A 14,867-nucleotide genomic window follows, 5' to 3' on the forward strand; every position below is an offset into this window, starting at 1 on the left:
AACATAATATCCTCTAGATTATCAAGATAGTTAAGCTGTGATATAAAAGGAAGCCTCGTTGCAAAATTAACCTAGTTTTGATGCCAAGTTCTAAGAAAACATTTCAAGTCTTTTAACTTCATCATCAAACCATGACGGGGCCATCCTATAGTTGGGTTTCCGTTCCACCAATCCTCAACAAAAGGTTGAAAGGATGTGTCTTGTAATCAGGAATTCTCCAAACGAAATGGACAAGGACCCCAAACTATATTACTAGTAGAGAGAATCAAAAGATAGTTATCTGATGTGATTCTATCAAGATATTGCACAGTCATAGTATCAAATTTATAAAGATAGTTGTCTGTGGTAAAAAAAACAAATCCAGCAGAGATAAGTAGCATGGAGAACCAAAGCTGGACCAAGTAAAGTTCCCATTATTCAAAGGTAAATCACATAACTGATAATTGGATATCCATTGGTTGAACATCCACATACTGGAGGATATGGAATGATCGTGAGATTTTTCCCAAGACCATCAAGTCACACTAGAATCACTGTCACCTCCCAATCCAACTAGATCATCCAATTCTTACCGGTATTCTGTTCGACATATATTATGAGAAGGCCCACAGACAGCAGAGAGCCAAAAAGAGACAATCTAACAAAACTATATGTAAAGATATAGAATAAATGCATGTAATAACCTCATGAACAATATAGTCAGGAGCACGCTAAAAGATTAAAATACCTCCTGATGAGTCTATCGCATCCAGTGTTGTCCAGCCAATAAATGAACTCCATAAAGATTTGATTATAAAGGAGTCCACTTCTGATACTTTGGTTTCCTAGAGAAGAACAATGCCAGGATTACTTTGCTGAATAAGCTTCTTAACCAAAGCATGTTTTCCAAAGAATTTAAGCCTCAAACATTCCATGAGATAATCTTCATTGGCCAACATAGAGTGGCTGCTTTATCATAATGAATTCTCGAATGGATTTTTGAAGTTCCCCTTGCATTTTATTTCGTTTCCCAACCGTAGATTGGTGTCTTTTAGGTTTTGGTGGCGGCTGGGATGGGATTGCCATGATGCAAAGTCCATGTTCAGCAAGGATAGGAACCACATCATGGATAGTGAGGGAGTTTTGTGAAGTATCTGGAGGTTGGGCTGTGGGGGTTGGTGGGATCGGTGAACAACATTCTAACGAATGCAATGGTATCCAATTTGTTTTGTATTGTTATCTGAAGTTAAATTTGTGCACGTAGCTTCTAAAGAATCCTAGGATGGCCATAACCATCCATAAGTACATAATTGTTAGGATACCACCTCACAAAGAGGGGGGAAAAAATAGAAATACTAAGAACACAAGTATAGGAATACATGAAGTTATAATATACCAATAACCTTTCGAGAAGGCACACTCTCTCAAAGTCTCATGATGAAAACTCACGCCAAAATGATTCACACCTTCTAAGGTCCATAATTCCCTTTTGTTTGTAGTCAAGACATTAGTTAATTATCTGTAATACCCCTCCCTCCCTTACTAATATCATACAAATCTTACATCGTATGAGAAAAAGAAGAAACATAACTTGAAGCATATGAGAAAAAGAAGAAACATAAAGCTTCACCCAAGGGAATGGTCTTCGATCCACACTTGTGTTGTTCATATTCGTCTAACATGGCTTGCTAGATTATGGGCAGTTTGGTTGCATCTTTGATTTGTGATGAAACCTTCTACCATCCCACATCGTTGTTTACCTAGCAGGACATCCCACATTGGAAACTGATTCTTTTCTGAAAGCAACTTCTAAAGAATCAAAGAATGTGGAGACTGAGTTTAAGCACAACACCACCATTTGAGATTATAAAACGCTCCGAGTCTAAACATCGTCTTCCCGTGAGAGTTTCTGACAGATGATTTCCGCATCCAGATTGCACTCGTAAGAAGTGTCCAATGTCCACAGTGCCTCAGCTTCATGATGGAGAGAGCCGCCATTTGTCAGCTGCTAGCCTGTCTTCCTCTGATTTCAGATCCTCCATGTCCGATATCAGGTTGCAATCTCACATTAATTTTCCAGGGAAGTGAGCATTCAAGGAAGGAATAATGCATTTGTGGTAAAAATGCTCAAAGTTCTGGTATGGGATTCAACAAAGTTCGAACTCCTGGTGGTGTCCATGTCCCCTGACATGACCATTATATGGCTAAACAGTTTATCTTCAGATTTCATTTCCTGCACGTAATCGAACTTTCAGGTGTTTGTCTATATTTCCTCTAAAAATAACAATGACCAGTATTGACAATGCATAAACTGTTTTTTCTTTTGTAATATAGGAAGAATAGATGCTTGTAAAAGAAATCCAGATATGCAGCAAATTAGTTATGTAATTTTGACCACCCAAACAACAAATTAACAGACCGAGAATAAAAAGTTAAGTCTTGATCCTAAAGGGGCTGGATGAAAATGACAAACTAACGTCCTACTCTTTCAAATTTATTTACTTCATTCAAGCTATTGTATTGACTAGAAATGTATATTTCGTTTGGTATTACCTCAAAGTAAGGAAAATCGAAATCAGTTTCTTAAGTGGATGAATTGGAGACCTGCAGCAAGAGAAATAAGCATAAATATATATATATATATATATATATAAAAAGTCTATCAGTATCCCTTTTACATCTTTTTTTTTCCCCTTTCTTTTTTGCTCTCCAATTTCATTCCTAGTTTCAGTCTTAAAAGGGCGGATGAAAATGAGAAACTGAAACTTTCAGTTTTGTTTACCTCAAGCTTTTGTAGTTACCAAGCAAATATCTTTGGTAACATCAAGTTATGGAAAGTGTAAACCAGTTTCCCAAGTGAATGGATTGAAGACCTGCAGCAAGACACATCAGAAGATCAATCAAGAAGGCTATCAGTATCCCCTATACCGATGCAACTAGGACTCTGTTCCTAGTACATAAAAGTTTCTTCAGAAAACTCAAGTAATGTATTGCAACTTTGAAACTCTCTAAATACCCTTAAATCTGAAAATAAAAAGGAAAGAAAGTACAAATATGTCTTGTATCAAGATTAATTTATAACTGTCTTCTTCATGGGTTCCCTTAGAAATAAGCATATCAATAATTATAAAAGAAAATCCTTTTAAACAAAAATTGGGAAATGAAATTTATGTTACCAAAGCAAGCTCTCTAGAAGTCTGCGATTTGTTACTCCTTTCCACTCTAATACTAGAATCCTCCACACCATGATGGAGGTTGGAGAGGCTCCATTACTTCTGAATGCATAAGAACGTTAAGGATAATAATACACTAGCAAAACCCAAGTCGTTTAAAACTGTTAACGATGATCTCCTAGCATGAGCACGAGAAATAATATCCAAAGCATTCAATTTATAAGTTGCAACTTCAAAACTCACCTTACATTCCCAAGCAGATTTTGATGGCCGTTTCCTATCTGTATATCCGCTGCATCAGTTTTGACAGATTAACTATGCTTTAAGAATTATGTACCATAAGAAATTAGGAAATAAAGTTTAAACAATTTCCAGACCCTTGTAGAATAAAAGGCTGATTTATTTCAAATATGAACTTATGTACAAGAGGAATCATTCTCTGATCAAAAAGCTACATGAAGGATACTGTGTACCCTAGATATCACTATGACTATACTAACTTGTAGCTTGAACAAGACTATCTTTACAGTCAAAGTCACCAACTAAATACAGGAGCAAAATTCCAAACATCCGAAAGATTTACTTGAAATAACTTGAAGAGGAGCCTCAAAAGAATCTAATAACCTAATTTGGATCGGTAGCCAATAACTATGCAACTACCAGTCACTCTTAACGTAGGATTTCCTTTTAGTTTGTAAAGTATTAATAAACAAGACTTGAAGACTATACAAGGAGGGCAACTTCAAACCATCATATTTAAATCTGAGAGGTCATCCATTGGAATCTCAAGGCCCATGAAGTCTTGATCTTGTAAACCATCCTCATCAATATTTAACCATGAACCCAGATCCTGACCCTGGCCATCAAGATCATCAGGAACACCTAATACATCCATTCCTGGTAATTGAAGATTAGATAAATCTATGGAGTCAGGGTCATCAAGTCCATCCAAGCCAAATTGATCCTTTTCTTTTGAACCACCAGTTGAAGTACTTGATTTTGGTAGAGGAGACAGCGTTGATTTTGGTTGCTCTGGCATCTTGCCTAGAAGGCCATTAACAGAAATTGATAATTGGGCAGTTTTGTGCTTGGGCTTTGTCTTAGTTTTCCTTTCCCCTTTAGTATTTGATAATGCTGGCCTACCAATTTTAGTTCCGTTTCTAGACGACACCTCTCTGTTATGTCCTTTACCATCTCTATCCCTTTCACTCCTCTTCCCTTTTGCACTGCTTGAAATACAACTCCCAATGACTGATGGGGCACCTGCATTACCGACATCATCAAGCAACAGTTCTCTCTTTTTCACCCTGTTTGACCATATTTCTTCTCTTCCGGTTGTTCTCTCAGCTTGGTGATTAGCAGGTGGAAGCACATTGCCAGAGGTAACATCGTGGTTTTCCACATTCTGACTAAAGTGTGAAGGGCTATTCTGTGAACCTGCCAAAGCTGCGGAAGAGAGATGATTCTGTAGGTGACTTTTGCTAAATCAATTTCCACAAAATATATTACTAAAAAAATCACCCACAATCTACATGAAGTTAATGGAAAAAAAATATCAAATTAAAATTAGTCAGAATGACAAAAATGGCAATATTGAGGTTCATGTCGAAGATATCACAGGATTATTCACAGAATTTCGCAAATTTCTACAAGGCATCTTAATACACACCTGAGACTCTGGCATCCAGAGATTGAATGGAGGCATATGATTTCTCTGATTCACCCTCCACAGGATCTGATTGCCTTTCACCATTGGGATTGACAGACCAGGAAGAATATATCTCTCTAAATGAAGGCTCACTGAAGAAGCTCTTTCCTGTATCCTCAAATTTATGACAACGGTTCAATGTTCTTTTAACAAATGCCAAGGCAGCTTGCTTTGCCATTTTGTTATTGGAACTCTTTCCACTAGAGGCATTAGAAACTTTACAAGCCTGTGCAGCAAAATTTTGTAACTTATATCTCCATATAGAAAGGATAAACAAATATGTAACATTGAAGAGCATAATGGGCTTGTGAATTAGTGGAGTTGAAAGAAAGCGCTCATTCTCAACAAATCAAGCTAAAATTAAAAAATGAAAACTGGCAGCAAAAATAAAATTGTACATCTCATACTTCTGCTAGAAAATAAAATAAAATAAAACCAGTTAATAGTTCTCATTCTAGGGGGCAAAGAAAACAGAACCAGTATGTGGAATAAAAGAATTTCTTTGTCCATTTCCTATTATGTCTTCATCAGTTATCTGAAACCATTATCCAACTTTAGAAGGTTCACATATATCATATATGGCTTGCAATGGTCACAGAGAGTTCATGTGCTTAATTAAGGGCAATGGAGAAACAGTGAAACTCATAGGAAAAGCCAACAAGTTTGCAAAGCTAACAATAAAGCTGAAAGGGAAGATTACCATATACTTCTCGTAAGCCATTGCAACAAGTTTATCCATGGCAAGCCTTTCAAACTCCCTGTGGGGATTTAAAAATGTTGTTAACACCTTGAATATGCTGAAGATTTGATGAAAGTTAAAATGCTACTATGCATTAAACAGTCCAAACAGAAAACAATACTTTTCTTGAAGTTGCTTTGTGCCCAAGGCAGACTGTAACAGTTTGTGGAGCAAAGAATTCTTTCTTGAAACCTATTTGCATCAATGAATGAAACCAGAAAAGTGCTCAGAAAAGAATATATTGTAACGTAAGAAATTTTGCCACAATAAGCTGAGAACTATAATCAAAATGCAGGTACCAAGCCATGACAAGTATATAGATATGTGTAGCAAGAATCATTACAATGTGCAAGTTTTAACTCATTGAGTAAAGGAATACCAGCTCATTCTTCTTCTCTTCCAACTGACGGATGTCATTGGTGATCTCTTCCTCTTCTATCTGTAACATTTCAGGCTGAAAAAAGCACAGACCATTATTTCAATTTATTTATAATTACAAGGGATAAAACTGAAAGAATGGAATCAACACAAAGTATGTGTAGGAGCCAAAACTTAATACATGGCTTACAATGGAAAAACGAATGCTATATTTATAAGAAGAGCCACATCCATTTATGTCTAGCATTAATACTTCTAAGACATTTGGCCGTTCCATAACATTTATTAAATAAGAAAAACATGTTTTCATATTTTCACTTTAGGCTTGGGATTGCAGGGACCTAAGGTATTGCCGAGTCCTTATAATATATATATGTTAAAAATATGAACAGTGAACTGTCTAAATGATGTAACATGATTTCAATATTTAAAAGAAAACTCACGAGACCAATTTTAACACTAGGGTAAGAAATTTCAGCAATATTTAAATGATGTCAATTGTTCATTCACATATAAAACCACTCCAGGTATTGGACAAGATACATTAGTGCCATCGGAGAAATGTCTCAATCTATTTCCTCTACCGAAGAATTAATTAGTTGAATGTAAACATACCACCGAATCTGGGAAAATTCCAATACTTTGAATCTCCAAGAGAAGTTTCTCATTCAATGGCATGTCTTCATACTGAAACTCTGGACAGGCCATTCCAGGCAAAGCTTGATTAGAGACCAAGCCATTCAGGGAATTTGAGAAATTTAACATCATCACAGAGTTTGGAATGCCCTGTCTATCTGTTTCAGGCATATATTGATCTGATCCCGATCCTCCTCTCATGTTATAATCATCATTAGCAGAATGCCCAGAAAACTGAGAACTAGGTGAAATTTCGTGACTCAGTTTGTTTGGTTTAAAATCTTCATCCAACTCAGACATTCCGTATCTATCAAATTCGGAGTCCTCACTTTCGTTGTCAGCCACCTCCTCTGGAATTAACGAGGCTAAGAGTCTCTGGTATAAAGGAATTACAGTATGATCTTTTGACTTTTGAATTATATGTTCTAAAGGAACCTCTCCTCTTGCTTCATTTTCAATGTGCTCAAAATTATCGTGACTAATATTGTAAGCGTCCTTGTCTGAAACAACTTTTGGCCCCGATGCAGCACCTTCAAGATCTCCCTGAAAGAGAAACCAAGCAGGAACTTAGAAAAATTAGGATAGTTTTGTTTTCATTTTTTTTCTATAAGGAAAAAATTTAGGATAGTTTTGACATAAAACTACAGCAGTTATTAAACCATGACTAACTTGGATGGGAATCTACGAAATGATTTGTTCATAGAAGCCAAGCATGAAAAGGTAATTAAAACAATCGGTGCTCAGATGAAATAGAACACTACTGCTGGATGACTAGAAGCAGAGAAAATTTCAAAAGAAGCCTCATATTTTAGAAAGAATATGCAACCCGCTAAAACAAAAGTTCTGCTTATTAGTTTCAGCTCAATAACCTGAAATGAAACCAGATCGTGAGCATGTTCCACCTTCCATCTTTTACTTAATTCAAGGTGCAGAAATATAAAATATTATATTCATAGCACTTCAAGGGGGAAATAACCATCTTTGCAGTATCCGCTGGATTAAAATAAAGGGATAGAAACAAAAAAAGAAAAGTAATGGTAACTAGAAAATATAGGCCATACTTGCTTTCTTAAGTGCGTAATATCTGCTTCAGATATAAAACGAAAAAATTGCTCCATCTGTCTCCAAAATGGGCTGAAAAAAGTGCGACCTGTTGCAGCAGAGTGATTAACATATGCAACATGAAAGATAAACTAGCATTTAACATTCAGTTTCTTATTGAAAAGAAAAAACAAAAACACATTTGACATCTGTAGAGAAACATGTTTGCATGCAATCTTAAGAACAAACCAGGATTTGTAACAGCATTAGCAGCAGCCAATAGCTCTTCATGCCCATGATCTGATCCAACTAAGACAAGTCAACCAAACATGATTAGACAAGGGGTGATATGAGGGAGGAATTCTCACACTAACAAAGAAGCTGCTGTTCAAAGCTGAAGTACAATACCAAGAAAATCTGTCCCCACATTGATTGCCGAATGCTTTTGACGTTTATATGCCTTGCGGTCAGTAAATTTCCTAGTAGGTGGACGACCTGCCTTGCTGAGTGGAATTTGAAAAATAATGAGAATTTTGAAACTAAATGAAATATCGCAATGACATTTCCTAGAAACTTCATGTATACAAAATATGTCTAACCTTTCAACTTTATCAAATCCAAGTCTGGCACTTCTAAGCTGTTTTGCAGTTCCTACAGCATCAATCTTCTCAACTGTCATTGGCATGAGAGACCTAGTGGAAGTAAAAGAACGGCCAGTCCTCCCTTGTCTCCGAACCCCATCTCCTATGTCTTCATCAACCAACTTATTCTTCCTAGTCGGCAGAACTAAAGAAGGTACCTTTTGAACACCTTGTTCAGATTTATCATCTAAATCGTCCGATTTTCGGGTCTTCTCTCTAGATTTGATCTCAGCAGCCCCAGATTCCTCGCTTTCAGATTGGGCAGCTGAGGATAATGGTTCACCTTTTATTTTCATTTGCTGTGGAGAACTACCAGACATGTGTCTACCAAATCCCAAGCCAGTATCATTGCCCACAACATCAGATGTGTTATCCAAAGGATTATCATCATTGCTTGAAACAATAGGAACCAGATTGGTCCTCCTTGCAATGCGGGAGATCTTCTGTGGTCTCTGGCTTGCCCAATGGGAAACTGGAGGGGATGAGGACCGCATTGATGTCATGCGTTTACGATTGCTCACACCAACAGGAGCAGTAGGCTTATTTGTGCAATTTGACATATCCCAATCATTAGAAGCAACTGCTCTATGAACAACCGGGGAAAATTTTGGAGCAACGCCTGAACCGGACCGCGGAGCACGAACAGATGGATTTACTTTAGCATTTGATGTAGGACTGGTTGAAACAAAGTCGTCACGGACATTCGACCTACCAATTGACAGATGGAAAATTCATAAGTATATGATCAAAATAGAGCAAACAGAGGTGAAGGACATTTCAAATCTCAAATTTGTAATAATGCTTGGAAAATATTTTAAACCAACTAAAATCCAAGAATTAAACGGAAGGAGAATGCATGTGAAAGAGGGAAAATGTAGCAAAAAGATTCAGACCATGCAATCAATGGCTTTGACCATTTAAAAAATGATTTGAGTACTTGTAGCAAGGAAGAGATATACTTATTAACACCCCGGAGATTCACTCTTTCTTTGTCTGAACCAAAAGAATTATCTCTCCTGTCATTGACAAGGGAATTGCCGTCCAAATCAGTCCTGGACATGGATGAACGAATACCCAAGCCATTTTGTTGGGCAACAGCATCAGATTTTCCAACACCAGAAGCTCCATTAGCAAACCCTGGCCTATAAAAACCACATTATAATTATCACTCTCCAAGGGGCAATCTCGACTATGCAAGCTTCAAGCATAAAACCATAGTATAAAGTAAAATATAAGTGGCAAGGATTTGCATGCATATTCCAGCATCATCTTCATCAGAAATATCAAAGATATTTACCTGAGTATATGACTAAAATGTGTCATAGACCATAACTAATTCATCGTTACCAAAAATTTAGTCATCAAATTGATACATAAATATATGTCATTAAGCCACATGGTCAAATAGTGACTATAAGAGGGATGTTTACAGATTTAAGAAGTCATACCTAAACCCATGGCTATCTTTATTTATTCGTGATCGAGCATCAGAAACAGGTCTTTGCTGCAATTGTTGCTTAACTTCATCATAGCTATCTACTGGTTTCGTTGATTGACTGCTTGAAGAGACATCTGGCTTTATTCCAGATCGCTTTTTCTTCATTTTTGACTTCTCCCAACCATCGACGCCAATTGATAAACTCCTATCTTCACCTGGAACAGCACCACTATTTGGAAGCCTTAGTGCATCTCTTTCCCTGTCTGCAGCTCCAGATGGTCTCACAGGAGGATTACCACGAACATCCATCTGTAGATTTTGAAACCATGAAGACTGTCAAGGAACAGAAGCTGAGCTGAATTTCACATAAATCTCAGCACAAATGCATGGATAACTGCAACATATCAATAAAATTGTGAAAAATCTACTAGTACTCAAGAGATATTTAAGTATGACATAAGATTTAAGCAAGAAATATATGGGTATCAAAGATTTGTCAAACATAAAAAGGCAAGAAAATTTGGACAACTACAAAAAGCCCATTCTAATGAGTTAACCGTATAAAACATACATATAAAATACGAAAAAGGGTCAAAATATTGAATAAAAAGCCATAATAGCACATAAATATGTATGAGGTATAAGGTACAAACCCCCCTTGCATCCACCAAAGAAGTTCTTGTGCGTTTATTCGGCAAAGCATTTTTTATTCGTTCTTCAGATTTCTGCATCTCATGCTCAAAAACACCATTGATTGCATGACTCTGATTTCCAAACTTGCCTACTTGCCCCCTCGCAGACCGCTCACCAGATAAAATGAGATTGGACCGCTCATTGTTATAACCTTCTGACCGGGATCTCTTTTTTGATGGTACACTTGGGAAAAACTTGTTAAATACAGATAAGGCTTCATTGAAAAGTTTCAAGCGTTCCCTGAAGAAAATAAAAAATCAAAGGATCTGACAAAGAAATTGGACAAATTCTGATCCAAAATACAAAGTTTATGAAGAGTTACCTGGCTTTGATAGAGCACTCACGTAGACTAACCTTCATCCGTTTGATTTCTTCTGGCATCACAGATGATGGCAATTTACCTTTTGAAGAACTAGATGGAGAATCGTCTGGTGACATACTAAGAGCAAGTTGCAACTGTCTGCTGAAGTCCCCTTGGCGATTAGACTTTTCATCTGTAGCAACCAACTTTCGACCAAAATGCAAGCATTGCAAGAAATTTAAAACGTCCCCCTGTGATACAGCAGAAGCACTTCTCGACATATTTGAAAGAGTAGATAAATTTGGATTCTCCAAACTCTCGCGAAAGCTACCAGATCTGTCCAGTGGAACGGCCATGTGGGCTCCACGTTGCCCACTAGAGTGTAATGGTCTATCTGGGCTACTTGAAGTGAATTCAAACTTGCTAGACATCACCATCAGGTTAAAGTCCGTGCATCGTCCATGCCATAGCAAGCAAAGTAACACACAGCAAGGAGTTCCCGACTCATACCTTGAAACAAAAAGATGGTTTACCTATCCAAGATTGTAAGAAAAAAAACAAATAAGGAAAGAAGACAAGGACAGAACTTCACACCCTAATATTCAGAGAAAAAAGAATTGCTAGCATTTCAGTACATAAATACAAGAAAACATACTTGGCTAAGAAGCACAGCTCTGGAATCCTATTGAATAATTATCCCAATTCAAGGAACACAGACTTTGGGTCAGAAACTAAAGATTGTCTCTAATGTCCCAATCAACTCCTTGTGTCCTCTTAAGGCCAAAAGTTCTAACTAATTTAGACTAATAAGATAAAACTATCTCAACAAAATAAAAGACCAATTTTTTAATTAACTGGTGTATGATACTTTTATCAAAAAGATATTTCATTGAAAAGATATTTACATAAGAAAGGAGATGGGTGAAGATAAAGGCTGCGATTATATAATTGGTCCACTAAGTAGATAACTTGTGCCCAAGTGTCAGAAATATTTTCCTGCTCCAAGATCCACAATATATGAACCAAGAATACCTGTAGTTACCTTTATATCCTTGCATCTGTGGAACTCACTTCTATAGGCATAACTTGCTAAATTACATTTTCTACTGGCTACTGGTTCTTGACAACCTCTCTCGGATCCTAGGTTTATGTTCAAACTTTTCCCCCGTAATAGTCAATGATTAGTACTTAACCAACCCTGCCCACCCCCAAACGTGAGGATACTGACGTTGAAGTGTGAATCCATTTTTCAAAAGTGAAACTATTTGTTAAGTAGACACAAATATAGGAAGCACCCAAAGCATGATCAAATTGCAAACCATGCAAGACAAAGAACATTTTTTATCCCAGACACTGGCGGTCTTTAGAATCAAAATCCCATCTACATTTCATTCATGTAAACATGCACACAAGCTCCAATCAGGTATCGCATCTATGAGGGTCTTAAATATTTGTAAGATGAAAGAAATATGTAAGAAACTCAACTTTTCTATAGATACAGTTGCAGAAATTCAATGTGCTCAAGCTACGGCAGTTGACTATGTACACAGACCTCTCCCCTCCAACGAATACAAATAACCTCATAGGCACTACTCTTTGAGTTGAATAACTTAAGCGAGTGATATTCAAACTTATGACGACGCCTTAACTAGTTGAGTTATCCTTTGGTTGGCCATAAACACCACTCTTTAAAAATCCTAAAAGTGAAAATGCACCATGGACATAGTTGCAGTTTCATTAAACCAGTATTGTGTGATTATACCAGCAATAACGCAAACTAAGACAAATGGACCATAATCAAAGGAAAATAGTATTATATAAAGATTGACTTTAAAAGTTATCATGATAGTTTAGGACAAAAAAGAAGAAGAAGAAGAAGTTACCAACCATTTGAGGCCGACACAGTAGAGAAATCTAAAAAAACACGAAGTTGGATCAACTAATGCATTTCAACACACATATGGCTAGCCTACTGATCAACACCACCCCAATACAGTTCATTAACGTTCCAAACACTTGGAGATTCCAAGATCCAAAATTCACAAATTATAATAAAAACAGACTAAAATCTATGTCCAAAAAAAACAAGTAAATACAAATTTTCAACTATAAAATATCTTTAACTTTAAGAAATTTCTACATTTCATTTCCGGAAAGAACCAAGTTTCATCATACAGTATTCCGCTCTGTATCTGCAACTTTTACATCTTTTCCATGGCATTTCCATTCATAAACTTGACTCCAATAACCAATTGACATACCCATCTAGATTCTGCTAGAAAAGTATTTCCAGCTCCAAAATTAATTAAAGAATGTTTCCATTCTACTTCGTTGACCTTATGTTAATTACACTTTATTTAATAACTACCCAACCAAAATTAAACAGAAAACCTCACATTTGAAAGAAGGAACCCTAGAAGCTAAATTCTCGAGATACGTAAAACACCTTCAATCCAACTTCAAACAACCAGAAATACTAAGAAATATACAACAAAAATACGATAATTCAATTCGATTAAAATTTAAAATTAAACTAAAAGAAGCGAAATGAATCTACCTCAACTTTCAATCCGATATTAATCGTCGATATTCGTGCTCAACTCGAGCTACTACGATCCAAGACATTCAAGGGTTTGGAAAATTCTTACAGAATCAGATAGTACTAGAAAAAATTCAAAAAAAAATAAAAGAACAATTTTTTTTGTTTTCATGTACGAGTTGAAGCTCCAGATTGAAGGTTGTTCATGCGAAGCCATGGAGGAGGAAGCTCATTGCTTTGATCGGCAATGAAAATTGTCAGGCTAAATTACGCTTTTGCCCATGCTACTATTTGGCCTATAAATTAAAATTGGTGTTGGGAATCGAGTATTTTGGGAAGATTGTGGTTGGACCGGGTCGAACCGGCTTCTCAAGCCTGGTCGCGGTGATTGTTTGTGATACGAACCGGAAGATGAAGTTCGAACCGGATGAAAATTAGTACTTTTCAAAGAATAGTATATCACATGTTTCTATTTTTGTTCATATTTTTTATTTTCTTTTGCTTAATTCGTATTAAACCAAACATGTTACATTAATTATGAATTACTTTATATAGTTCACTTTATATTTTGGATAGTTTTAATTGTACTTTAATAATTAAGATTAATTTATGCTTCAAATATAAATATACAAATGTGTGTGAATAGTTCTTAACCGAGTCGTGCAGTTTATAATTTGTATAGTTGTAGATATTGTTGGTCACAACATGAAGGCTTTAGATAGTCTGTGAGATTAAGAAATCCAACCTATGAAATTTGGGACCCGTTTAGATTGATTTTTTAAATGATTATAAATATTTTTTATATATATATATTTATAAACATTTAGAAAGTCAATTCAAACAAGTCGTTGCATTACAAATATAAATTGCCTGTGATATACTTTAACTTTGTTCAAGTACATTTAATTTCAAAATTCAATCCCTATATTTTTAATAAATCTTAAATTTAGTTTCCACTACTAATTAATTGTTTATTTTTTTAAAAAAAAAATCTCTTTATTATCTATTGAAAATTTTATTTTAACTTTTGAAAACATATTCACATATTGTATTTCTTTGTATGAAAGTTATTATTATTATTTAATCAAATTCGGTAAAAATTAACTTTGAGAGAGTATTGAAAGTAGAAGAATTAAAATTGAACAATTGAAATTATAAGATTTACAATCGAAAAAACTTTATGATATAGAAACCAAAAAGATATTTTAACCCACGATTTTTTTCTATTATCAAATTGTAGCTATGAGATCCAATTTGTAGCTAATATTTTATAAGTGCTTGTAATAATAGTATTACATGTGAATATAGGGGGCATATTCTACAAGATTAAACATGATTGAGAAATTTAATTTATGTTTCTTACACCGTGACATGGGTTTTAGTTGACCATCTGAAATGGTGACTATGGTTCGTGATAACAGAAGTTAAAGCATGAGCACTGGTTATATATTCCACATGTATATAATATATATATATATAAGAAAAATATTTAGGTGCACTACAAACTACACTCATCTATGTGGTTCCTATCAAATTGTCTCTGGCTCTCACTCGTCTTGTTCTCTCTTATTTTTTTCACTCACAAATTACTATGTCTCTCA

General features: G+C 35.7%; 1 protein-coding gene and 1 long non-coding RNA gene across 5 annotated transcripts; both read right to left on the reverse strand.

Moving 5' to 3' along the window:
* Window positions 1–1,347: 1,347 nt before the first annotated feature.
* Window positions 1,348–3,534, reverse strand: LOC150038035 (uncharacterized). 3 transcript variants are annotated; one of them, XR_016527883.1, is made up of 5 exons: window positions 3,396–3,534; window positions 3,156–3,254; window positions 2,762–2,852; window positions 2,533–2,583; window positions 1,348–2,212 (listed from the first exon to the last, which is right to left on the reverse strand). It is a non-coding gene; the product is annotated as an uncharacterized LOC150038035 (long non-coding RNA). The 3 variants fall into 3 exon arrangements; XR_016527884.1 differs by having other exon boundaries at window positions 3,156–3,251; window positions 3,396–3,529; XR_016527882.1 differs by lacking the exon at window positions 3,396–3,534 and having other exon boundaries at window positions 3,156–3,292.
* Window positions 3,532–13,540, reverse strand: LOC120072350 (uncharacterized). Of its 2 annotated transcripts, none has more exons than XM_090311235.1 (15): window positions 13,285–13,540; window positions 10,749–11,260; window positions 10,387–10,666; window positions 9,744–10,042; window positions 9,255–9,437; window positions 8,254–9,003; window positions 8,063–8,157; window positions 7,904–7,963; window positions 7,675–7,763; window positions 6,593–7,156; window positions 5,979–6,053; window positions 5,721–5,791; window positions 5,561–5,618; window positions 4,822–5,086; window positions 3,532–4,598 (listed from the first exon to the last, which is right to left on the reverse strand). In XM_090311235.1, the coding sequence occupies exons 2-15, from the start codon at window positions 11,162–11,164 to the stop codon at window positions 3,895–3,897; spliced, it is 3,909 nt and encodes a 1,302-aa protein (XP_090167361.1). In that variant the 5' UTR covers window positions 11,165–11,260; window positions 13,285–13,540; the 3' UTR covers window positions 3,532–3,894. The 2 variants fall into 2 exon arrangements, with proteins under 2 accessions (XP_090167361.1, XP_038880760.2); XM_039024832.2 differs by having other exon boundaries at window positions 10,749–11,237; window positions 13,285–13,483.
* Between the last annotated feature and the right edge of the window lie 1,327 nt (window positions 13,541–14,867).

This window comes from Benincasa hispida, chromosome 2, assembly GCF_027475165.1.
Source record: "Benincasa hispida cultivar pf3 chromosome 2, pf3_genome.v1.1, whole genome shotgun sequence".
NCBI classification, from domain to species: Eukaryota; Viridiplantae; Streptophyta; class Magnoliopsida; order Cucurbitales; family Cucurbitaceae; genus Benincasa; species Benincasa hispida.

Excerpts from the sequence above, each read along its gene's own strand:
- LOC120072350 (XM_090311235.1), bottom strand. The coding sequence starts at position 11,164 with ATGGTGATGTCTAGCAAGTTTGAATTCACTTCAAGTAGCCCAGATAGA. Across the intron at positions 10,667-10,748 it reads GAGTGCTCTATCAAAGCCAG|GGAACGCTTGAAACTTTTCA; the intron begins GTAACTCTTCAT and ends TATTTTCTTCAG. Across the intron at positions 7,157-7,674 it reads TTACGCACTTAAGAAAGCAA|GGAGATCTTGAAGGTGCTGC; the intron begins GTATGGCCTATA and ends TTTCTCTTTCAG.